The sequence below is a fragment of the Oculina patagonica genome, chromosome 1 (genome assembly GCF_052425735.1).
Source record: "Oculina patagonica isolate OP01 chromosome 1, crgOcupat, whole genome shotgun sequence".
Taxonomy (NCBI): Eukaryota; Metazoa; Cnidaria; class Anthozoa; order Scleractinia; family Oculinidae; genus Oculina; species Oculina patagonica.
Window position 1 is genome coordinate 2,418,029 of NC_135758.1, and position 25,764 is coordinate 2,443,792.

The 25,764-nt window shown below is 38.4% G+C and overlaps 4 protein-coding genes across 4 annotated transcripts in view; 3 read left to right on the top strand and 1 right to left on the bottom strand.

The window, feature by feature from the left end:
- Positions 1–25,764, top strand: part of LOC144663169 (betaine--homocysteine S-methyltransferase 1-like) — a 144,107-nt gene that overhangs the window by 92,575 nt on the left and 25,768 nt on the right. The window lies entirely within an intron of this gene.
- Positions 46–19,237, top strand: LOC144664754 (putative UDP-sugar transporter protein SLC35A4). The gene is made up of 11 exons (XM_078525996.1): positions 46–116; positions 1,016–1,130; positions 8,648–8,756; positions 8,867–9,031; positions 9,541–9,599; positions 15,021–15,083; positions 15,369–15,514; positions 15,844–15,869; positions 16,519–16,630; positions 17,297–17,346; positions 18,001–19,237. Exons 2-11 carry the CDS (start codon positions 1,024–1,026, stop codon positions 18,187–18,189), a joined length of 1,026 nt encoding a protein of 341 aa, XP_078382122.1. The 5' UTR covers positions 46–116; positions 1,016–1,023; the 3' UTR covers positions 18,190–19,237.
- On the top strand, positions 20,116–21,974 carry LOC144666079 (transmembrane protein 163a-like). Its single transcript, XM_078527465.1, has one exon. The coding sequence runs from the start codon at positions 20,674–20,676 to the stop codon at positions 21,460–21,462; it is 789 nt and encodes a 262-aa protein (XP_078383591.1). The 5' UTR covers positions 20,116–20,673; the 3' UTR covers positions 21,463–21,974.
- LOC144666169 (transmembrane protein 163a-like) lies at positions 22,431–24,131 on the bottom strand. Its single transcript, XM_078527572.1, has one exon. It carries the CDS (start codon positions 23,799–23,801, stop codon positions 23,016–23,018), a length of 786 nt encoding a protein of 261 aa, XP_078383698.1. The 5' UTR covers positions 23,802–24,131; the 3' UTR covers positions 22,431–23,015.

The window sequence follows — 25,764 nt, forward strand, 5'->3', positions numbered from 1 at the left end:
TTCGGTTCCAGTCTTCTCCATTGAGAAGGACCTGGGACTAAAACCCGGAAGGAAGAAAACACTCAAGCGTTGCTTCTTGGAGAATATTTTCAAGTTAAGGCGATATTGACACAAAGGTTTGTCGATTTCATTTCTTTTGTTTTGCATATGTTTTAAGCTGTACTTTAGACTACCATCGTGATTAATTATTGCATTTGGTCCTTTGAAGACTTTGAAAAACAGCTGCTATGCTTTACTGCGCTAGGGACATGCTACATGTTAAATGAAATATTTTCTGGTTTGTTGACGAAGCTTATCATTTGATTAATCTTGCATGCATTGAAGAAGTTACGATTATTTATCTTATATGATGATTTTTGAGGTTACATCAAGAATTCATTTATTATAACGCTTTAATATTAGTTTATACTATGCACGCACTGAAAACTACAGCATTTGTTTTGCTAAAAAAAATGGCGCGCGCGTGTTTGACATGTGTTCGGATTTACGTAAACAAGAGATAAAATTTTGGACTCGAGCCACAGGCGACGGTCACGTTTTGTGCTTGCGATTTCTTTCAAGCTTTTATTTTAGAAAACCGGCAATATGCAAATAGTCAAACGTTGTGAATGCAACGAGAGAAAACTAAACAAGAGCTCTAGCTAGCTAGCTAACTCTCGAAGTGAAGTTAAAAATGCGCGCAATTACGTATAAGCTTACGTCATAGATGTGCTTTTGACATAACAGTGCACAAGTTATCTGACAAAAATCTGACCAAAATTATTTCCGATGCATGCTTGGTTTTTAGAGGTACAGTACATGTAAGCTTTTTGAAAAGTACTCATTGCTCGCAACACTAACTTTTGTCAATGCATATGCTCGCAAAGAAAATTGCTATGCTGGCAAAGACCATTCGATACCCCTGATCTTAACAAATTTGATCCAAATATAAACCAAATAAAATTGATGTGTAGTAATTCACAGATGGTTACAATATATGACTGTTTATTTTTTTACATTTTTTAACTTCTCCAAGACTGAAGGATGATGATGTCAAGATCGCTTCTCTCCAGGCTCCCTCAGACTTCTGCCTCTGAGCAGTTCTCAGGTCCTCTTTTAAAGGTCCTTTGGAAGGCCATGATGGTTGCTGGGTATGATGATATGTTTTAAGTAAAAAAAAAACAACAACTAAATTATATTTATCGTATATCAGCTGGGGATGAGAGGGCAAGCTAGCTATAGCTAACACATTTTGTTTCTTCTCTCAGAGGAAAATAATAGATGTGCCACGGTAAAAAAAAATTAAGTTACCGTAATGATTGGATTTAGCGCCCGGGGCGCTTATTTACTTTTGGCACCTCGAGGGAGGGCGCTTATTGGAGACAGTTTACCATCACTATAAACTCAAAACCCATGAAAATCCCATTAATTTATTCATGGTAAATTCATGACATATTCAAAGCTTTTTCATGGGATTTTTCATGGCTTTTTTCATGGGGTTTTGCCATGAAAAAGGCATTAAAAAGGCATAAAAAAGGCATGAAAATCCTGTGAATATTTCCATATTCATGGCCCATGAAATCCCTCACATTACATGAAAGTCCTTTAAATACTCCTGAAAAAGCCATGAAAGTTCACTGAAGCAAGATACAGAATTTCATGGGTTTTTTATAGACCATGAAAATAAAGCCTGGTTTTTTCATGGTGTTGACTTTAATGGGGTTTTGATGGGTTCAAAAGTTTCATGGCCCATGAATATCCTTTGAATATGGAAATATTCATTGACCATGAAAATTTCTGATGGTTTTCATGGTGTTTTCGTGATCAGACACCATCTGGTTCGCTACATTTTTCATGGGGTAGGTAAAGGCCCAGAAGCACCATGAAAATGCCTTTAAAACAAATTTCACTTTTTTCATGGGTAAATCAAGGACACAAATACATGTAACATCAATTTGCCGTTAAACTTCCATAAATTATGAATCCTATAAAATGGAACTAAAATAGATACGAGAATGCCCTTTACTACACAAAAAATATTATGAAGATCAAGAAACAAAAACAAGCAACAATACAAAACTGCACCAAAATACAATGAATGAGTCACAAGCCATGCACAGACAGCTTTATGGTTAATTAACAGCTAATAATTTATATATAGATTGGTGACTGATACCAATAGATCAAGCAGCCCACATAAGATTTAAGACGAACAGAAACAATTTTGATTATTTATTTCACTGTTCTCACTAAATTTGCAGGTTTTTTCGTGTGACAAACATGTGTAGTGACTGCCATTGAAAGCCCTCAAATTTACAGTTGTTCAAGTTTCAAAGACTACATTTTCCTGCTAGATGTACATCCCACTTATGATTAAAAAGTCTCAAAGTACCGATCATCAGTCATGTTTGTGAATTGTTTTTCACTTAGCTTTTTAAAAATCATGACATTGCTCTGTTGGTGAATGTCTTCATCGAGCTTTTCTGCTGCAATACCTACAAAAGCACGTCAAAGCAACATTCGATTAAAATCAGATCTTCTCTGGGCGTGGAATACACACTTAATAGCACAATTATTCATAACAGAAACATATTTTGAGATCGATTTCTATCACAAGTTTAGGTGCTATCTTTTAAATAAGTTTCTAAAACAACTTTAAGCTTCAGCTCAAGCTTATTTATGAATAATCGCAAGAACAAAGCTTACATTTATGCATGTATGCAGATCAACATCACACTGACTGCTGATTAATTCCGAGGGGATTTTTACAAAAACCTTTATCTAAACAATTACTTTTAAAAAACACACGATTCTTTCTACTCACATTCTCTTTTAGAGGTGAAAGATCTTGATTTTGTTGCTTTTAGAATCATTTCAAGAGGTATAGTTCTTCGGTTCTCAGTTCTTTCAACTGCCTTCGACCGTTGAAATCGCGCGCCTAAAAAGAGCCTTGCATCATGGGATAGATTAACTGGTTTTCAGGGCCTTCTCGTCCAAATCCAAGATGGCGGTGCGTGTAGCCGAATTTCATAAACACACTCGGCTTTTTACGCCATTTAATGGCGTTCTGTTGTCTGGAAAGTAGCCAGGAAACGTTTAAAGAAGCATATAATGGTTCCAAGCAATTTTACTAACGGATTTGGGACATTATTGACTTTTATTGAGAGAAAGACGAAGTATAGTCAAGTTGGAACTTGAGGAGTTCAAACGCTCCCGAACACTGTGGAGTGTGCTCCATGAAACTTATGTGGGATTCCATTGCAATATCTTTTCGCTCAACCTTGAGCATTCCAAACGGTAAACTGACTGCTTTGGAAATTATTTTGTGTGCACATGGTATATCAGCAATAACAACGATGCGAGTTTCTCGCATGGTGGATTTTCAAGATCAAACTAAAAATTAATCAAGCGTACGTGCGATGCATATGTTGCTGTTTGAACATTGTTGTTGGGAATGTAAGTATTTTTAAATTAAGACCAGTAGAGTGTTAAGTAAAAGTTGTATTACACAATGAAACAGTTATGGTACCTTGAGGTTCTTGAATTTGTGCACTGTTCATAATTGTGCCTGAATTCGGTTTTGACCAGGTGTACAGGTACACAAGAGCTGACACAAAAGGCCAAACAAAAAACCCCGGAGGGGGGGGGGGCACTCAAAAAAGTTTTATACGGGGAGGCTCTGCCCCGAGCTCTTACCCCTTACGCTTTTATATACCATTTTTGACAGAAATTGTACCCCTTTCGTATACCTTTTACTGAAAAAGGGTATCCCTTTCATATACCTAAAAGACATGGCATAGACTTAGAACAGGACGTTTTCTTGTCATTTTCACATAGCGCTTAATACATTAAAATAGTACAGCCATAAATTGCGTTTGTTCGAAATATTTTAATTAAAGGTCTTTTTAAATACCTAAATGACGGATCTCCATACCCTTTCGTATACCAAAACTTGTAAAATCCCTACCCTTTTACATACCTAAAGCCTGAAAAAGGTACCCCTTTCGGGCGGAGCCTCCCCGTATAGGCCATTATAGGGAGTACCCCCCCCCCCCCGGGCAAAAAAGCACATGTGTACAGCTAAACAATGACTCCCAAACAAGAACAATGCAATGGTTATTCCCTTGTGCACTGGTACAAAAGGACATAGCCCAAAATTCTCTCCTGTTGATCTAAAAGTTTTAAACATCAACCAATGCACATATAAAACATTTATAACTGATACCGCTAGCTACCAAAGGAATACATGTATGCTTCATGACATTGCATTTTTTGATATTTGAGAATCTGATGTTTAATAATGAACCATTAAAATTCTATTCATGATGTTTATGATGTATATTCTTTAATTTCTAAGTTAGCAAACACTATTTTAATGGTAAATTAATGGCCATGAAACCATGTGATCATGGCTTATGAAACATTTTCATTGTAATAAGATCATAACAACACGAATGGCTAGGACAATAGTACAGGCTTGTGCTAATATTACTGCAAAGTGTAGTTTATAGCTTCTGATCACTAGTTTGAATCCAGAGATGGAATACCCAGATCCAGGCATTCACCCTTCTTGCGAGTACTTTTTGTACATTGAACTTTTCAAATCAAGCTAAGGTTAGTTCAGTCAAAGCCAATGTTAACTTTCTTTTTCTTTTGTCGATATTAGTGTCTCATTTATAATATTGTAGAAATTTAAAAGTATTTCCTGCTTAATTAAAATAGAATTTAGTTAGCAATATTATCAAGTACACATAATTGTATATAAATTACATTGTTTTTGTTACAAATTTTAACCTGTGCATTAATGAGGCTATGTCACACAATTCTAGGCAACTTTGGCATTGACCAACTGTTCGCAGAATTGACTAACATATCACAATAACGGGTTTAAACTGTAGAAGAACTTACAAAAAAGCAAAAAGGGGCATGGATGGGCAAAATTCAAGAAGATTAAAACAGATTGTGGGTTAATTTGAAAAATGTCAGTGTGACCTTTTTCATGTTTATTTCGATTTGAATTAAAGTTTCATTTTCAATATACTGTATGCCAGAAATTCGTTCATTCACACCAATTTCCTCTGCCAATATTTAATTAAAGAAAATGAATAGAATTAACTGTAATACAGTGGCCTAGCCACTTTAAAACTCTTGACTATTGTCATTCATATTGAATGTTCTTTAATTTTTAAGTAGGCCAACATTAATTTAATGAAAAATTCATAAACCATGAATTTTTTAATGGTTAATTCATGGCCATAAAATTCTATGATCCAAAAGTTTACTTTCATGAGTCATGAAAATGTTTTTCATGAGCCATGAAATTGTAGAGTTTGAAAACTCTTCAGTTTCATGGCTCATGAAAACATTTTTCATGAGTCATGAAATTGAACCTTCAATAAATGTTTTTTTTCATGGGTGATGAAACATTGTGAAAATGGATTTCATGGCATGTTTTCATGGTGCATTGCTATTCGACATGATTTTCAAGGGAAATTCATGACCCATGAAAGTGCCAATTTTAACTTTCATGGGTCATGAAAAATATTTGCCATTTTTTCATAGGAATTTCATGGCCGCAGATATGGCCATGAAAATCATTTTTGCGTCTTTCATGGGCCATGAAATCAATTTCATGACCTTTTCAAGGGATTTTAATGGCATTTTAATGGAATGGTGAGTTCATAGTGCATTCTCACTCATTAATTATGCCGCTCATTGTCCGGCGTGGATAAGATATGGGAAAAGATTGTGGCCGAGGCAATGAGCGACTGGGTGAGAAAGCACTATAGCTGTGTATTACGTCGCCGAAGGGGAGGTGGGAGGGTTGAAAATTTGTTCGGACTTTCCGGCTTGCGTATCTCTTTCGAAATGTCCCGAAACTAAGCAAAGAGATCTTTAAATACCGCGATTGTGCACATGCTGATTAATCATTACATAATACAACTATCTATAAACAAACAGGGTTATGTAATCCACGCACTTGTGAATTCCGCGTCATAATTATGAATGAGAATAGTTTACCATTCTCACTCATTAATTATGCCGCTCATTGTCCGGCGTGGATAAGATATGGGAAAAGATTGTGGCCTACGGCTGCTCACGCACCTTGCTGCTTCAGTATAAACGCCAAAAGATCTCCGCATTTACAGGAAATAATCCACAAAATACACCTTCTCCCCAAAACTCAGAAAACCCCTCAAACCCCAACCGGTATATCCAACCACGAGAGAGGCCCAACCCAGCTAGTGGGGTTACTTCCCTATACCATATCATAGCATGTATTTAGATCGTGGCTTATAATGAGAGTGAAGTTAAGAGTAAAGAAAACGCCAAGACCTAAGGCGGACAGAATAACACCAGTGATGTCTGCCGAGAAAGGAAAACGTAAGACAAAAACGAAAAAAGAACAAAAGGGAAAAACCCCACTAGCCAAGCCGGACCAGGAATCCGTCGTAAACGGATTATAGGGTGTAAATTAGAATACCCTTCTGATCGCGACAAGGCCAGTGGAGGGGGTGGACTGACTATTTATATTATTTTAAAATGACATAATATTTTGAATTGTTAAAATTCTAGCTAGGGGAGAAGTAAAGGATAAACATAACTCCCGTATAACCCAGGTTGTAGCGTCTAAACGTGGATAAAATGCTTAACTCCGTGGATAAAAACGGCCGACCGGCGAGCTTTTAATAATTACAATCTAAACCTACAGAAATATACAATTGTCTATTTAAAGTTCCGCACTGGGATGTGTTAGGTAACAAACCTTACGTTAGCCCAAACGTGTTAACACTTTAACCTAAGCTCATTAACACTCAAACAGCAGTAAGCTCTTAAACAAAAGTCCACACAACTACTGTATTTTTCTTGACATGAAAGCTTATCAATTCCAGACCGATAAACCATAACAAAGCACCTAACACACCAACACTTAAAAGGACCGACACATGACTGTTGCCAAATACCCTCGATACCCAATTCAAACTTTAAACAAAGGCGACGCATGGCTCTTGCCAACTTAGCTCGACACACGAGCACACTTGAGACCAAAACCGTAACACGTCGTGAAACAAATTGTGCTCAACAAAGGAGCGAACATAGCTATAGCCGACACACGGCATGTTCCAATTTCTACTCGACACACGAGCGAACGTTTTAGCTACAACCAACAGACAGCATCTGCCAATTACTGCTCGACATACGAGCGAACGTTTTAGCTATAACAGCCGACACACGGCGTCTGCCAATCTCTGCTCGACACACGAGCGACGGAACGTTTTAGCTATTACAGCCGACACACGGCGTCTGCCAATCTCTGCTCGACACACGAGCGACGGAACGTTTTAGCTATTACAGCCGACAAACGGCATCTGCCAATTTCTGCTCGACACACGAGCGAACGTAAGCTACTACAGCCAACACACGGCGTCTGCCAATCTCTGCTCGACACACGAGCGAACGTAAGCTACTAAAGCCGTAATAAACGGGGTCCGCTAATAAATTGCCATAAACAGAACTAGATATAAAGCACACTACGCGATAAACAAACGAGATAGCAAGCGAAAAAGAAAGCATATAAATGTTTTAAAATACCGAGTAATTGTTGTATACGTTGTCCCGCTTCTCTGGAATGCTGTGGAACTGGAAAAGCGGCAGAGACTGGATATAAGCTGAAATACAGAGTAAGTCCTGTAGTTTTTATAGCAGCAGTAGGGTAGGTACAGCCATTTACTTGCTTGGGCTTCGGCGACGTACGGCGAGAGTATAAGAAAATTCGTCCGGACTTCCCGGCTTGCGTATCTCTTTCGAAATGTCCCGAAACTAAGCAAAGAGATCTTTAAATACCGCGATTGTGCACATGCTGATTAGGCATTACATAATACAACTATCTATAAACAAACAGGGTTATGTAATCCACGCACTTGTGAATTCCGCGTCATAATTATGAATGAGAATAGGGTGCTTATTCGGGACAGGGCGCTTATTTATTTTTTTGAGACACAGCCACATGTATCTAACAATAACAGAAACTGTAACAGTTAGAAATTGTTAAAAGTTCAGATACTTTTAAAATAATTGTTCATTTTAGTAGTAAAAATATACATGTTCATATACGGTGAACGGTCAGGAGCTTATGATTCTAGTTGACGAGTTATCCACAATAGGGGCACTTAGTAGAATAGGTGTGTTTATAAGAATGGGGGCGCTCATTAGAATGGGGGCGCTTATTGGAATAGGGGCGCTTATTTACAAAAACACATTCGAAGGGGGGCGCTTATTCGGAAGGGGGCGCTTATTGGAAGGAGGGCGCTAAATCGAATCATTACGGTATACAAATGCCCAGGAGGGGGGGGGGGGGCTACTTGGGATTTCAAGTGATGGGGATGGTCGAATGGGGGCAAAAATCAAGACCAAAAAAACCCTAGGGCTTCCAAAAAAATACTTGCCATAGCTTCCTACCCAAAAAATCCTGGAACAGAAAATTTCAAACCCAAAAAATCTTCCCTGTCACTTGAAATGCCCCACCCCCCCCCCCCCACACACACACACACACACACACACACCCCCTAGGTACAAATGAAAGTTATGGGTCAGAGTGTTATAAAATTTGTTATATTTGAAAATAGATCTTATCTGATTGTGTCATGTGCATGTTTTGTTTTTACAGGGTTTTGATCTATGGCTCTCATGCCATATTGATCAACTTGTGTAAAGATAAAAATGGAAAAATTCCTTTCAGTTCTGCATCGGTGGTCTTGCTGAGTGAAGTCATCAAGGTAGATAATATTAGATTTAAAATATACATGTATAAATATTGCATTGATAGTTATGTCTATAAATAGTTCATTTAGACTGACCATCAATAATAGTTATTTCTTTCCCTCAGTTTCTTTTCTCAGTGGCTTTTCTTATCCCAGAGATCTGGCGTGGTAATGTACATTGTCCTCCTAAGAAGACTCTTGTGTTCTTCGCCATTCCTGCTTTTCTCTACTTTATCAGTAACAACACAGCAGTACATGTCCAAGTTTACCTTGATCCAGCAAGCTTTCAGGTAATCACAATACTACAGCTGTTTCTTTTGTTTGTGGGAGGTGTGGTGGCCTAATAATTAGTTTGCTGGACTCCAGATCAAGCGGTATGAAAACTGGTTTGAGCCCTGGCCACTGATCTTGGGCAAATAACGCCTCTCTCTACCGAGGTGTATAAATGGAAACCACCAAATTTTATGCTGGGGGCAGCCCTGCGATGGACTAGCGACCCATCCAGCGGGGAGTAGAAATACTCCTAGTTGCTTCATGCCACTGAAACTGGGATAAGCTAAACCTTTACCTACTGTGCTTTAGTGGGTCCCCAGTGCCACAGAGGACTTACTTTTGCCTTTGGGCGACTTGAATAAGTTAATGCTAAAACGTGAATTCAAAGCTTTTGAGAGCTGGGCACCCAAGATTTCTTACAGAAGAGCGCTTGGGGCTCTTGCAATTATTCTAAGAGCACAACTTTGAGTATCATGAACAGGGTCATTATATAACTGTCTCCTTTCTTATAATTATGTTGTACTAGGTACTCTGCAATTTCAAAACAGGAATCACTGGAATTCTCTATTGGCTCATAATCAGAAGGTAATTACTGGAAATTGTAGCAAGCATGTGATCCAAGTCCCATCTTCTTGTTGTGCCCAGTGCCAGCATTCGTCATCTCTTCTCAAAACGTTCTCTTCCATAGTTCTTGGTCACCCCCTTTTCCTTCGTCCATTTGGAGTCCATGTCAGGGCTATTCTTGCATGCCCCGTATGATCCATTCATAACGCCTACATGTCCAACCCATTTTTACCGAATGGTAATGAAGGTGTAGTGACCATTCTCGAAGTCACGTGTTTCACTCATGGACTCACTCACTCACTCCATTCCGATATAAAACCGCAATTAATTCATGCATTAAACGAGAAACGTGCTGACAGAAGGGTCCTTTAAACGCATTCAGCACATGTCAATCAGAAACAAATTATTCTTCAACCTCGTTCCAGGGTCTCTCTCTTTCAGGGAACTAAATTGAATTTCACAAAACAAATCGAAAGAGGATCACTTACACTTATCCTCTGGTGATAAAAGAGAATAGAATTCGCTCAACGAAGCCTCAGAGCATAGGCTATCAATGACCCATTCACGTAAGAAAACATTCAAAGAAGCGTTTTAGTGAACACAACATTCATGCACGTTTTTGTTTCGCGTCACATCATCTTCGTGTCACGTCATCCGTTCTTGATCTATTTAAGTCGTGCAGAAACGCGCATCTTTCTCTCAAATTTTATTCGCTGCTAAAAAAAGTAAACATATTCACAAAACAAATTTACTTAATGCTAAAAAGATTCAAAGGTTACACTTAAATATTTTTGTGATAAAATACGGAATTGGCGCTATGAACTACATATAGTTACGCTTAAACTGTTATAAAAAATTATTACGCTCGCCTTGTGACGTGTTTTAGTCAACACAACATCCACGGCACGTTTTTGTTTCGCGTCACGTCACCTCGTGTCACGTCATCCGTTTTTTTCGACTTTTTGCTTGTTTACAAGCGAAAGTAGGAGAATAACAGTTATGTTAGGGAAAATTTCACATTCTTGTAAACTCTCAAAGGATTTTTTTAATTTCTCAAGGGACTGTTTTAATTTCTCAAGGGATTACTTTCAGCTGTTGGTGATCACTTGCGATCTCGTGGAAAAAAAACGTGACTTGTCACATTTACAAACGTTATATAACAATTTAAAAAGTGACATGTCAGCTTTTTATCTCAACGCACGTGTGTCTGAAAGGCGATTTATAAAAAGCGTCGCACAAACAATGGATTGCGTAACTAAAACACGAATAAATAATCACTAGCACTTACATCGTTTAAAAAGTTACAAACGTCAAAAATAAACCATACCAAAAAACTCACTCTTTTCAAAGATATTTTTTAAGTTAAAACAAATGCAAGAGATGGGGGCTTCTTTTAGCTTAGGAGCGGTTAAAAATTAGGCCAAATTTGGTCGCTACAAGCGCCATTCTATTTCGTCATCAGCCTAGGTCGTTAGGGGCGTGACCTCTCGTTGACAGCAATGTTGCATGAATCGGCTTTACAACATGCGATCGTATCGACGCAGTTCGAGTGGAATTTCAGTCAAAGGCAGCAAAATTTTTTCGTATTTCATCTTCAAATATAATTCGAAAGCATTCACTGTATATATGGCTTTTGTTTAATCCTTCTTAAGCCCACGAAGAAGCTGTCTTGATATCCGACCCTCGCAGAGCCTAGACAAAACGCAGCTTGAGTGTATCGATTTGTTTACGCCGCAATAATATGCGCAATGTTTTCTCCGACAGTAATCGGAAATATCCGTATTTTTTTCGTGCTTTTTCGTCGCAAAAACAAAGCGTCGAACGCATATTTTGTTGTTTCATTTGCTAATTTCGCTGCCGTAATCGACTGCCTCGAAAGGTCCTTGCAATGTTAAAGTATAGAATTGTCAGATCTCGGTGAAATTTGCACTGTTTATTTGTGTAATGTTGAGGAATATGTGTATAAATACCCGGCGCGGACGAGCCATTTTTGACAAAATTATATGGCTGCATTTCCTCCGCGAAAATAGGAAATTGTTAAACTAAACTACAAAGCAACTGTAATGATAAGTTCGAAGAACAATGCACAGGATAAACCTTCGACTCATACTTCATGCAAAAAAGTCGGTATCTCGAAGAGACTTTGATTCATCTTTTTGAGTCGAGCAGATACACGAAGTGTTCGGGCGTATCTTTTCTCTCAATTTTTTTCCGCTGCTCAAAAATAACGCTATACGTGCTGACAGAAAAGTAAACATATTCACAAAACAAATTTACTTAATGCTTAAAAGGATCAAAAGTAATACAATAACCAGTAAATATTTTGGTTGTGAAAACTGAATAGCGCTACGACCCCTGCGAGCACGAGCCATCAATGACGCAACTCACGTGGAAAAATAAAGCAAAGTGAGATTGCTTTACGTTACTGGACACTTATTTAGAAAAAATGCGGAGGTCGGCACTTCATTCATCGAATTACCATGAGGTTGCTCGAAGAGCCTTTGATTACCTCATGGTAATGAGGTATTAAAAATGACGATTTATTTCACTCATGGACTCACTCACTCACTCCATTCCGATATAAAACCGCAATTAATTCATGCATTAAACGGTAAACGTGCTGACAGAAAGGTCCGGTTTTCCCCTGCCTCCCCGCCCTTGTGTTCTGTTCATATATCTGGGGGGTGGGATAGAGGCCAAATGTTTGCTTGAGTGCAGAGATGAACATTCAAAATGGCATGTCGGGCCGAAATTCTCAAAGGTGGTTTTTCGTTCCTTTCGCTTCATCCTCGATCTAAATACACCTTTGTAGACCTTACAAACGAAGAGGAAATGTTCCGGAAAATACTCAAGTGGAAAGAAATGGGCTTCAAAGCAAAGGTTGTTGAACCTGTTTGATCAGAAAGATCAGTTCATTTGGACAACGGAGAATCGATCAGGCGCAGGAAGAATGCAACTTTACCATCCTGGAGAAAAGTACTAAGCGTTCCTTCCTCTGTTGTATTTTTGTACAAAACAAGCAGGATATATAAATGCACTGGTTTCACCAATCGTTCGGAAGCTGTTCGGTAAATGTGACACGACAAAGCACATGCTTTTCGTATTGAAGTGCCGAGAAGTGCTGTTATTATACACGCGCACATGACAAAGGACATGTTTTTCGTATTGAAGTGCTGAGAAGTGCTGTTATACACGCAAATGACAAAGGATATTTTTTCGTGCTAAGACGTGCTGCCGTTCGTCTCTTTGCGGAGTAGATTTTTGGTCTGTTATTGATTTAAGTATGGATGTAGATACAGAAAATAAATTAAAGTAAAATGACAGGTGCGATGTCATTACAGTGTAAAAATGCCCTTTAATTTAATAAGAAAATATTAAATTACACTTTAATCACACAAAACTTGAAGAAATGTTTATTTTCAATGGAATGAAATATGAATTAATTGACACTACACTATGTCCGTAGTGTCTATCACGGACCAGTCAAGGAGTGAACTTGGAGTTTAAAAGGAAAAAAAAAACTATCAAGTTTCGGCTCAACTAGAGACAACAGCGCTACCTATTTACATCTTACAGAATAAGTATGATTGGCTGTTATTCATGCTGCTAAAAACACCTTCCAACAAACTAACACTAAAAAATCTTTACAAAGGCAGTCACTTCAGAAACACAAGTCATGTTTGTGTGAGTCACGGAGTGTGCGTGACATGAATTTCCTTCACCACGTCATCTTTTGCTTTAAACAACATGTCTGGCTGGATAAAGCAGGGGCACCCAACGGAATATTTCGTTACAAAATGTCTGTTCGGAAGACGATTTGAGATCTAGAATTTTCGGAACATTCATTGTAAATTTTTTTGCTTGCCTGCCTTTCCTAGGATTTTCGAATATCTAAAAAATGGTATAATTGTTCATTTTTAACGGATTTTTACTCTAAAAAGGTCACCTAGAATTTTCGGGAGCCCTTCTCTGGCTGGATTTTTTTTCGAAAAGGTAAGTTTTGATCCCTATAACTTTAGGATCACTAGACTTTCATCTAGGAAATCCGATCAGATAAAAAATTTTTAGGGGATAAAAATATGCCTATATCTACCGTTTGTACTAAAATACGTTGAACGGTGCTATCTTTAAGTGGTTTTGAACTATATTCTCGATGGGTGCCCATGATAAAGGCCTGCTAACGCATCTAAATATTTATTTTGTTCCGAATGTTCAATAAAATATGGTCCACTTCACGCCAATAAAATGTAGACTAAGGCCATCCCGTTGTATTTCTCCGTTTAGCGTCGACCGACGAGCTTTTCGAAATATAAATAGAGCAATCTAACTGCACATGTTATTCCCCTGGCGCGTTGACATATATCCCGTGCCTTGACACATTGTTGCTGTGCTTGCAATTTACGTTTCGATTCCCAAAAAAAAAAAATATTCAACATGTTCTGGGTAAATTGTACAACTTGTACTCGCTCCGAGCCAAACACCTGACTTACACAAAAATAAATACTTCACACATACAGACCACAGAGTATTCGTAAATATTTACACGTCCAAGCGGTCTTTGCTTACCTTTTCGCAATGTGATTAATCAGTCCTAAGGATCAAAGGTTACACTAAAATATTTTGTGGTGAAAAAATAGAAATCGCGCTACGAAACCTGAGAGCACGGACCATCAATGCCGCAACTTCCATGGAAAAATTAAACATTCAAAGGCAAACAAAGTGACATGTTTGAACGCTTATTTGAAAAAAACCTATCAATGACCCATTGACGCAAGAAAACATTCAAAGGCAAATTAAGTGAGATTGTGACATTATTGATGGCAGCTATAAGCTACATGCAGTTACGCTTAAATTATAAAAAGTATTATTGCGCTTGCCGTGTGACGTCTTTTAGTTAACACGACATTCACAGCACGTTTTTGTTTCGTGTCACGTCATCTCGTGTCACGTTAGTATTGAACGCTAGTAATAAAGTGAAATTGCGTTACATTATTGGATTTCATCGAATTACCATGAGGTTGCTCGAAGAGCCTTTGATCATCTTCTTCCTCGAAGTATGGTGCCCATTGTTTCTTGCCCTGTGGCTTATAGGAGTCTGGTGTTAGAGATTTTATTGGGCCAGGGCACTCCCATGATTCTCCTAACACAGGTGGTATGGAAGGTAGCAAGTCTGCAGTTGCTCTTTTTAGTCATTCTCCAGCAGCCTAGTCCATATTGTGTGCTTATGATGCTAGATAGATAATATATTAATTACCATCCCCCCTATACCCCCCCCCCCCCCCCATTCTTCTTCCCTTCTTTAAGCGAGAAAAGTCACATCCCTTTGGTGGGCCGTTTCTTGGTGTTGCAAAATGGTACAATCACCAAGTGAGCCATACTTGTAAGTATGCATTGAGGGAAATTGAAGGACTTGACTTAAAGTTTTGTTGTTGTTGTTTCTAGAAATATTTCTCAGAAGCAGTGGATTGCTCTTGGTTTGATCACTTTAGCTGGATGCTTTAACAGGTCAGTTGTTTTTTTTTTTTAAGTTAAACCCCCTTTAAATTTAATGATGCATGTAATTAACTTAGTTATCATTTCTTTTATTCAAAAAAATTTTCAAGTAACTAATGCGATACTTAGTATACTTTAATCCCACATTCTCACACATTCATTTGACAAAACTAATTGTACTGCTCCCATCACATCTGAACTACTGTTTATATATGTGGCCTATCTCCCATACTTGCCCTGTTGTTTAGTGGTGTATACCAAGGATAACTGAAATACATGTACGATCTTCCCTCGTAGTTATGGTGGACTTCAAACAGCCCAAGACATCATAAAAGTGCGAAACAACTCCACTGGCACTGCAAAACATATTTATGTTACAGTTACTGGGCTCTTGTTAATGGTATTTTACTGCACCATGTCAGGACTGGCTGGAATTTCAACAGGTAATTATTGTCTTTATTTCATCTTTTATTGGGCTGTGGAAGGCCGGGTACAGGGTACAGGGGATGGGAACGTGGGGGAAAAGTAGTATCCTTCAAAGCCGTTTTTGGGAAGTCACGCAAAAAGGGCGGGTTGCAAGGAGAAAAATAGCATTTTAAAATGGCAGGAATAAAAAGAACAGGGAAAACATTTGCAGCTTTTGAGATAAAGCCATGTTTAAATGTAACAGAATTATGAAAAACAGCATCACCGCAAAGTACATCGGTGTATCTGGATATTTATCAGCTCCTTTGTATAGCTTGATCATGTGTTTTTTTTTTTTTTCCATTAGAATACATTTTGAAGAGGCAGTACAAGGTAACTTAACAAAATTTTCATTTCTGGCCAGTAGTTATACTTTTAGTTTTTTCTAATGTTCACGTTCACTAGTCATGCAGATTGAGACTGCCGGTTTCAAATAAATACTTCAAGAGATTAACGTACTATTTTTGCTACGTTCTACGAGCCATTCGTCTAAACTGACCAATCACAGAGCCTGAAATAGGCGGGAAAATTATCTTAGAAAGAGCCCTGACAAGATAGAATGTTTATATTGTAAGAACTGGTTGATTTAATTCGTTGACGTTTAATTTAACACGCGTTAACGTACGTATTGTATCAACGGCTTTGGTTTAGTTGCAGGCGCAATCCGTTCAGACATTTATAAACTATTAAAATTAAATTCATATCTGGTACCTTGGTTACTATATTAAATTTGAAGCAGTGTCTACTTTTTCCAGCAAGGTTTTTTTTGGGGGGGGGGGGGTTTTCACCTTAAAAATACGCCGTTCATCTTGCAATAACTGTATCGAAATTTTTGCGCGATGTATTTTCTTATCATTTTGCAACATTTGACAAGTCGCACGAAACATTTTTGCGTCCTGTGACAAATTGCGCTAAATTTATGCGAAATGTAAAAAAAAAACGTGGTAATTTCCCTGTTTTTACCGGAATTTTCCTTTGCCAGCTCTCTCTTCACTTACAAAACACCTTGATGTACTTGTATGGTATGATTTTCAACCTGTTGGCTTACACGTCGGCTCAGCATTCATTGGGATCTGTTCATGATACGTCAGCTGGTGAGTTGGAGCAACTTTGTGTTCTAGCGGATTGCTTGGAAATATTTCTGAGTGGCAGTCACTGGTTATAGCCACCTTAAGAAAAACCAAAAAGATTATATGTCTGGATTTATGTAAACAAGATCAAAGAAAAGTTGCCGTAAGTCATTTAGACATGAACGTAAAACATGGCAAGAAGGTGCAAAAAATAAAAACAACGCTGAAAAGAAGACAAGAGAGAGGAGAAGAGGAAAAAAAGACTGACAATCCCTTTAGTTCTTATATCGTCTCCTTTGGAGACGATATAAGAGACGATTGGCGATTTGCGCTCAAAACGGTAAAAATTTCATTTTATAAGTTAACTACAAAAATAGGAAAATGCAGCGTAGTATGTCATATTTAAAACAAAAATACCTTAATATAAGGACCTTGTTATAAGATGTATATAGCGACAGTTTTAATAGTGATTTCATGCAAAATTCAATATTAAAACCATAGTTTCTTGATGGGTTGAAATCACCGAAATCAGTATAAAAATCGACTAAATCGCTTATGAATAAGTAATTAAGGGCATGTAGTTGCTTAAATCTTGGGAAACAAACACGTTAAAATGTCAATAGAAACCACTAAATTCTGTCCTGTGTGTGTTCTAAAATTAATATTATATGGTGTTACTTTTGTTTACAGGCTTTTTTCGCGGTTATTCAAAGTGGACGGTGGTCATTATTTTCTGCCAGGTATGTCACAGAATAATCAGACTACGAACAGTCTCTCGTTTATCTCAGGGTCAGTCGAGTAGGGGAGAGAAGCCTTTATTTTATAATAAATAGGGGTTAGCTCCATCAGGTATCAGGTATTTATAGCGACTTGTGCGTGCACGAGAAAAATGACAACGCACGAGGAAACGCGCGCGCAAGGGCGAGAAAAAAAGGGGCCGCTTCTCCTCCTGGAAAGGTGCGAAGTGATTTTCTTGCACGCTCAGTCCGTTCATAGTCTATAGAACTATCCATGCTTGTCCGTTTTGTCGTCTTTTTATTTTCTTTTTTTTCTGCCAAAAGTGCTGTTCTTAGAAACAGACAAACTGCAGCTCGGCAGAAGAGTTTGAGGAGAGGTGAAGAGGAGAGAGAAAGAGAGCGGGAAATGAGGATTTTTTTTTTCAACAAAGTTGGTTCGCAAGGAGAGTGGGAAGTGGGGAGAGAAAAGGGAAGGAAGTCCTTCCCATTCCTTGCTCTTCTACTGCTTCGGATAAAAATCGCTCTTTTTATTACTCCTTTAATTCCGCCACAGGATGGGCTTAAAACTATGATTTGGATCTCCGTTCCTTCCCCACGCTAGTAGGAGACAGACAATTTTGAAAATACTTTCCAATACATTCTTCTATTCAATTGCAGGCCATGAATGGACTCATACTGTCAGCAGTGATGAAACACTCCAGTAATCTCATTCGACTGCTTATCATAGCATGTGCGATGATCGTCAATACAGCCTTATCTATGGCCATATTCTCGCTTCAGCTCAACCTCTATTTCAACATTGCCTTTATTTTGGTCATCGTCGCTCTGAAACTCTACCACAGCTGAGGTGAAAAAATGAAAAACACTGGGAGCGAGCAAGGGCTGTTTTCGGAACATCTTCGTGGACCATCCGAAGAATTTCCGATTTCTATCGTCAAATCGGGTAGTTATAATGCGAGTTTTCCGATAATGCACACGAGAGCTTGTCGGCCCAAAAAAAATGGGGGACATGTAACTAAACTATAGATGTAATTTACTGACGATTTTTGGAAAGAAATCGAAGTTGGGTAGTCCAGGAGAGATTTATATACGCGGTAGAGAATAATAGGCGCCTTAATAGGCGCTCGGAATTAGTAAATTTCTCTTCAAATGTTGAACTCATCTCACTGGTGAGATATCGAGTGGGAACGTTCCCGATCAATTTCCGAAATTTTACCGAGGAATTCCGAATATTTCCGAGGCTATATACAAAAACTGATTTTCTAGTTCATTGATTATTTAAAGGGGAAAACTCGTTAACAAACGTACCTAATCTACACATTCCCGTGAAAAAATGTCGCATATTCATAGTGTATATAGTTACGACTTTTTTCAGCTGGAAATCGTCCACATAATAAATAAATATACGTTCATGCATTGTTATATATCGATTATATAGCCCCAATACAAACATTGGCCTTGTATGATAAGTTCGTTATCGTGTAAAGACCAAATCCAGTTATTGTTTTTCTCAGTTATACCAGTAAACCAATAATTCTATAACTTCTGTGAAGTTTCGTTTCATGCAACTATTGTTTTGCCATTTTTCACTGATTGTTTTTGCTGGAAATCCAAGCTACGGTAAGCTGTTCTCCGTGTTTGAAATATTTAATCTTTATACCCCCTTATCATTATATCGCCCAGATTTCGTTTTATTGTCAAGTTTATAATCTTGTAAGTATTTCACATTTACTATAGCCAATTTAGTGGGAGAATTGTTTATGCAATTCTGCAAACAATTGTATTAATCTGTCAGGAAAGACACTAAGTCGTATTTATCTTCTTAATGTAATATATTAATTAATGTAAAATATTTGAAAATAGGTAATTGTGCTAAGCAAATGTTATATGATTATTTTCTTAACGAAATGATTATAAAATGCATAGGATAATTATACATGTAAAAGTAAGTATTTTTTTAATTAAGAAATACCATATTTTAAGTAAGTTTATAGTTGTAAGTTTATAAGTCGTAAAACGCAAAGCTGGTGTGAAAATAATAAATTAAATTAATATAAATATTCTGTTTAACAGGACAAAAACAATATCGCGTTCAAAAATAATAAACTTGAAGTGCAAGTTCTTATTTCGTTGGTGTGTTGATCAATAATTCATTATTTGAGCGAAGTGCGCGTATAGATCATGGAAACGAGTCTTTGTGGTGACGTCATTTTACGTGAAAACAACAACGCGACTTTGGATTCTAGACGCCTTCGGATTGGTTAAAACGGGCCACAGAGCTTATGTGCTGTTTCATGTTTACTGCCAAGAGTACATCACTTGAGATATTGGATTAGCATTGAAATATTGTATAATTAACTTCCAGAAGTCATACAAGCTCATTCGAAACACTACTTGCTTAAAGCTTGTTTAGCCGGTTATGATCCTGTGGCGATATGCGGTCTTTTTTTTATTAACTTTTTGGCGGGAAAACTGCTTACCCATGAAATTTTCCGCGTGCAAATCAAAATTTGAAATCATATCAATGTTGTGAGGCCTATGAATCGAAGATCCACGGAGTTGTGTTAGATTTCTATATATCTAACCCAACTCACCAGTTGAGAGTAATTCAAATTTGTTTTGTAGCTCGCAAACAGGAAAATATGCAAATCGTGTTATTAAAACACTAAATCGTACATTGTATTAAAGACAAAAAGTTCTGCTTTCGGTTAATTGTCTTGTTGTTTGTTTATCTTGACTTTCTTTGATTTATTCACACACTAGTTTAAGCAAAGCAGTTATTCACGACCATCAATTGTTAAAAGATTAGGTGCCCAGGTCGATATTGGTTGTCGTTAGAAAATTTTTGTAAACTTTTTGTATCTTGATGTTTATTGTTGACTTATATGTATCGAGATTATAACACTTCGGCGCAAACCGTAATGAGACAGAAAAACAGCAACGAGGTTTCATGCGCGCCATTTTTTTTTCCGCGTAAATTGAAATGTATGGTAATTACGCCTGTCACGGGCGAGTGGACGAGTTTCAATACGTTGCATGTTGCAGTCATTGAGTATCCGTGTAATACCACAGGAAATATCTCTAGACACCGTCTTGGCTTGGCTTGGCTTGGCTTGCTCCGTTATACAAGCAATATAACAACAGACGCGTACCTGTATTTCAACTTACAGCATTATTCAAGTACACCCAGAGTTGAAGTTTGAAAATGAACAAATGTCAGTGAGGGCAACGAACTGCTGCGCGCAAAAATTCGAGACATGAGGAAAAAGTTGTGGTCGAATTATGCACCTTCGTAAAAGTGTAATTTTCGCGAACGTCAGCTAGGTTCGAATGGAAGAAAAGAAAAACTTGGACACAGAAGAACTGGTGGTTTCTTCCGAAAGCGAAGATGAAGAAGAAAAAACTTCGCGTGGTTGTGCGAGTTCGTATTTGGTTGAAGAGCGGGAAAACGCAAAGAAAACATTGCCGCATAAATTTCGCGTGCGCTGGACCAAAGCAGCTTCATTACTCGCGATAGTTTCATTCATTGCAGCTGTTGGGTTTAGCTTAGCGTCGTTTATAACTTCCCAAGCAACTGAAAGCTCCGCCGTCTTTGCGGCTGGCTTCGACGCTCTTTTTGCAGCCATCAACGTGGTCGCTGTATGCTGGAGATTTCGAGACGAAGTCAATGGAGAAATTGGCCCCTTGAGAGAGAAGAAAGCTACTTCAGTGATATCAATTACGTTTATTATCGGCGGCGTTGCAACAGTTATTATTGCACTTTACCACCTCAAATTGAAAGAACATCCCATGAAGACCGGAGAAATGATGATAGTTCTTGCTGTAGGTTTTGTTATATACTGCATCCTTGCCTTTCTGCAGTGTTATGTTGCAAAAATGTTGCAGAGTTCCTCCATGAGGGCTCTAGCGGTCGATTCTTATCTTGCTGCAGCCATGTCTATTGGACTTCTTGTATCAGCTGGTATTTACTCCGAGGTGAATAAGCTCTGGTATCTGGACCACGCCGTAGCAACAATTTTAGGAGCTGCATCATTAATATATGGCATAGTATTAGGAGTAGGAATAATAGAGTATAAAATAAAGGAAAAAATCGGGTTAGCATTTCAGAAAGAATTTTAAATAATTTAAGAGTTACAAACTTGAACAAGACTTATTTCCAGGTTTAATATTTTGCATTAGAACTGATGCGCTATCAGTTTATATATTGTAACAAATTTCGGCAGCCGCGGTTTGCATAAATTTTCTATTTCATTGTCTGAGAACAACATGCTCTTTTTATGATAATTGTAATGAATTTAATCATCTCGTTGTCATTTTTATATATTCAACGATAATATTTATCTACAAGTTGCATTCCTGTGTGCTTTTAGTGAAACACGTACAATACTGGGGCCTTCCTTTATTTGTGTCATTTGTGAAGTTGGCCTGAAAGCAACTGGAATTATATTGTAAAAGAATAATGGCAAGTAAAATAAGAAAAATGGAGAAACGATGTACTTTATACCAGAATGCTATTTTTGAACACAGTCTATTCAAGGAATTTACTGTTTGCGTGAGTTGTAAAACAAAAAGAAAGAAAACAAATCTTTTTCTGATAACAATGAGACCAATAAATAAATATAAACAAACTACTTCCCAGTTTGACACTAACTGTTTCTTTTTCCTTTTTCTTTCCTTTTCACTTTTCTTCCTGAAGCGAAGAATTTCAGCTTTGCACATGATACGCGACTCAATAAAACGCGGGAAGGTTAAAAATGTCTCGCAACTAGACGCAAGCTTTGAAATATAAAAGTTCATATAGCCTTGAGTGGGGGTGGCCAAAAAGACTCTCGAGTTTCCATTTGCCAAAAAAGCGCACAGAAGTGTCGCAACATTTCATTGGCTAATACCGGTTTGTTAGGGACGGACCATTATTTTTCTGAGGGGGAGGAGTTGGGCAATTTTTCTGCGCAATATATATGTTTTTCACCCTCAGGTTGTGCAAGAATTTTTTTAAAGGTTTTTATTTATTTTTTACACATGGCTCCCTTTGCACGATATTTTTTCCCCAAAACACCTCAAAAAATTATGGTTCGTCCCTTATAACGACGAAGGAGTTGCGTCAGAATGCGTGGACTTTCTTTAGTGGCAAATCCTGGCGATACCCTAAAAAAACTTGCATTGACTGACTTGCGCTCCAATTTGATCGTGTTAAAAGTGAACACAAGTCGTCCCAAGCAAACTTGAAAGTGCGCGCAAGCAAGTAACCCAGTTTATGAATTTCAGGCTTTGATCCATTCGAAGTTTTTGATAAGGGTGACGTTTTGCATATACATGTAAATCATTTTCTCTCTGAATTTGTTTACTTTATTGTTATTTAACTCTTCTGGCTAAGTGTGTTGAAACAATATAAATTACCACTTTTGCTACTCCGTCTTGTACCAAAACTCTACTTTTGTTCATAGTCTTATAATTATCACCAAACTTGTTGAATCAACCGCTAGCAAATGCCACACTACAAAGCTAACAATCAAATTCGTTAATCCATTTGAACAAAAATGGATTTTATCGCTACGATGCTCGTTGTCGCCGTTCATATAACAACAGTATCAAAAACAGAAGAAACAACAGTTAAACAATCTCGATACCCCGATCACCGTGTCAGTTTCACTCCATTCACTGTCAATTTCTCATTAGGAAAGTTTTGCGCACTTCCTGCAGAACGCTATTTCCACGACAAGATGGATACCATAAATAAGAGATAGAAAGCCAATTAAAATTGCCACTGAATGATCCAAAAACCAAACCCTCGTTCCAACTTGCCTGTAAACGAACGTAGAAACCAACACTCCCAGCGACATAGCCGCGGCTAGCCAAGAATCGATTGCGGACGCCTTCAATGAAGAACTGTCAAGTTTTTTGGCGATGCAGTCCTGTACAAGAGCAAGAAAAAAATAACACGCGAAACTCGCGGCAAGAATTATGATCAGTTCGTCGGGTTTTTCTGGGTGATCACGTGCCATCAAGCGAAGGATTGCAATTGCGATTGTAGCGCTTCCACTTATGGTGAAAGTCACTGCGATTCCAAGCGTCGCGATTTTTTCGCGTTTTGGGGCAATCTCGCCGTTCGACGCGTCCCTGAATCTCCAGGCCACGGCAAGCGAGTTGAAAGAGCCAAGTATCCCGTCCAACGCGCTGGCAAAAATTGAGGAACTTTCCGTGCTGCTGGAAGCCACGAATGAGACCAGACTGAATGTCAGAGTGATGAATAATGAGGCAATAGATACCAACAGCGCCGCGCGACTCCATTTTTCGCGGAATTTCTGCGGCAAAAATGTTTTACTCGGCGCCTCAGTTTCTTCCAAGTATGACACGCAATGTTTATCTTTGAGTGGTTGTTTGTCTTCTTCGTCTTCATCAGTGAATGCCTCCATTGTCAAGCTTCTTTGAGAAGACGGTGAACCATTGCTGCTTGCCATTCTTGATTGATGGGGAGACAGCTAGTTTTGCAGCTAGAGTTTTCAGTTGCGTAGAATCTTTCCTTGTTTTTCGCCGTTAGGTGTCATTTCCTGAGCTAAAGCGGGTACTTCAGATGTGAATGATAAAAGCCCAGTCGGCAGAAATTAATAAAACTGGCTCTTTTAGATGAATATTGCGAATTCTGAGTGTCCCGTTCCCGAATTCAGTAGCCAGAGACCATTATATATTTACCAACCATCGAGTGTTAGAGAACAGTACTACTCCGACGAATTAATCAAGCAACCTAATTCAGAAAAGAACATTCGATAGGCCAGTGATACTGATGAAAATCTTACGGGATTTAAAATGTTTGCTTTCGCCCAGGTCGGTGCTAAAAGTGTAAACCTTTCACGAAAAGCAAATACCTAATGTGCATATGAAAAGAAATCTGACAGCGTTGCCATCGCTGTTGTTATGCTGCTTGCGAAAAATGTTGACTTTAAGGCGCTTTGTAGTCTTTGTAAAACAAATGTATTCAACACCATTTACTATTTTATACAATGAAGAGAAACGTGGGTTGCTTAGTTGACAAGAGAGTAAATAAAAATACTCTTACTCAACCTGAATAAACTCAGCTTTATTTAAAATGGCTTTTAAAATACTGATTTAAATTCCATATCATACAGCGTTGTATTTTATAGAGGTTGTCTCTGTGAATCAGAAAATAGGACTGAAAGGCTTCATTGAATTGATTGGTTAATTATATATGTGAAAGCAGGCGATTTTGATGAGGGATGAATATGACTGGCCATTTAATTTATACCGGCGATTTTAAGTGGAATTTTTGTCGCCCTAGGGTTAAAACTCCAAATCGCGCAAATCAGCTGTAATTTCAGTGCAGTGCAGTATATTCAGTCTCGATTTCAAAAGCGTGTTTTTAAACTAACGACGAAAACGTCACCATCCTTGTGTGAGAATGCTCGGATACAAAACGTTTGTCAGTCATTTTATTACGTTCATAGAAATTCTAGGTGATATCTCGTTGAAAATCGCGCTGAATGGTTGCAGTGCAAACGCGCCTGACAAAAATTGCATTGAAGTGCAAACTCCTAACGATGAACGCGCCAAGACGGGAAGAAATAAAACCGAGCGGAAGAATCATAAGTTATTTATGAGGGCCGGTGACAGTAAGTCACTCCTAGTTATTTTTTGGAAGGTGCGGTGTCCTAGTGGTTAGCGCGCTGGACTAGCACTCCAGATCGAATGGTCCGGGTTCGTGCCTTGGTGGGGTCACTGTGTTGTGTTCTTGGGCAACACACTTTACTCTCATAGTGCTTCTCTCTTTCCAGGTGTATTATATGAAATGGGTACCGGCAGGAGCAATGAGTTCCTGGTAACGGCAAATTTAATGCTAGCTAATGCTGGGTGCGGGTAGCTCTCAACCTCGTTCCCAGGGCTTTTCCCTTGGTGATTTGGAACGGGCGTTCCAAATCACCAAGGGAAAAGCCCTGGGAACGAGGTTGGGTCGCTCTGCGATAGACTAGCATGAATCTCGTTCCCAAGAGAAAAGCTCTGAGAACGGGGTTTGCATCCCATCCAGGGAGGTGTAGAAATACTTCTAGGCATGTTTCTAGTCGCTTAGTGCCACAGAAACCGGGAAAAGCTCCGGCCTCTTGGGCCACTAGGCCCGAACACAAAAATTACCCTAAATATAGCGCCGTTATTTCGAACAGCTGGCGGTTTCCCATGCACTGACCTAATTTTAGCCTAATTTAAAACACCGCTATCTCCATCTGCGATGATTAAGAAAGTATTAATGAGTTCTGTCCCTGAATTTACAATTAACGAGTACCTGATTTCAAACAAAAGTAACTGCAATCTGCAGTCAGATCTACAGTACCACCGTACTGTATTAGAGACCATGTGAACATCGTTATTTGTTACGGAGTTGTATATCAGGAATTTGAACTCAAATAAGCAAAA

Coding starts and splice junctions, on each gene's coding strand:
- LOC144664754 (XM_078525996.1), top strand. CDS start 1,024: ATGATGATGTCAAGATCGCTTCTCTCCAGGCTCCCTCAGACTTCTGCC. Junction 15,084..15,368: donor TTAGCTGGATGCTTTAACAG/GTCAGTTGTTTT, acceptor CTTCCCTCGTAG/TTATGGTGGACTTCAAACAG. Junction 17,347..18,000: donor TGGTCATTATTTTCTGCCAG/GTATGTCACAGA, acceptor ATTCAATTGCAG/GCCATGAATGGACTCATACT.
- LOC144666079 (XM_078527465.1), top strand. CDS start 20,674: ATGGAAGAAAAGAAAAACTTGGACACAGAAGAACTGGTGGTTTCTTCC.
- LOC144666169 (XM_078527572.1), bottom strand. CDS start 23,801: ATGGCAAGCAGCAATGGTTCACCGTCTTCTCAAAGAAGCTTGACAATG.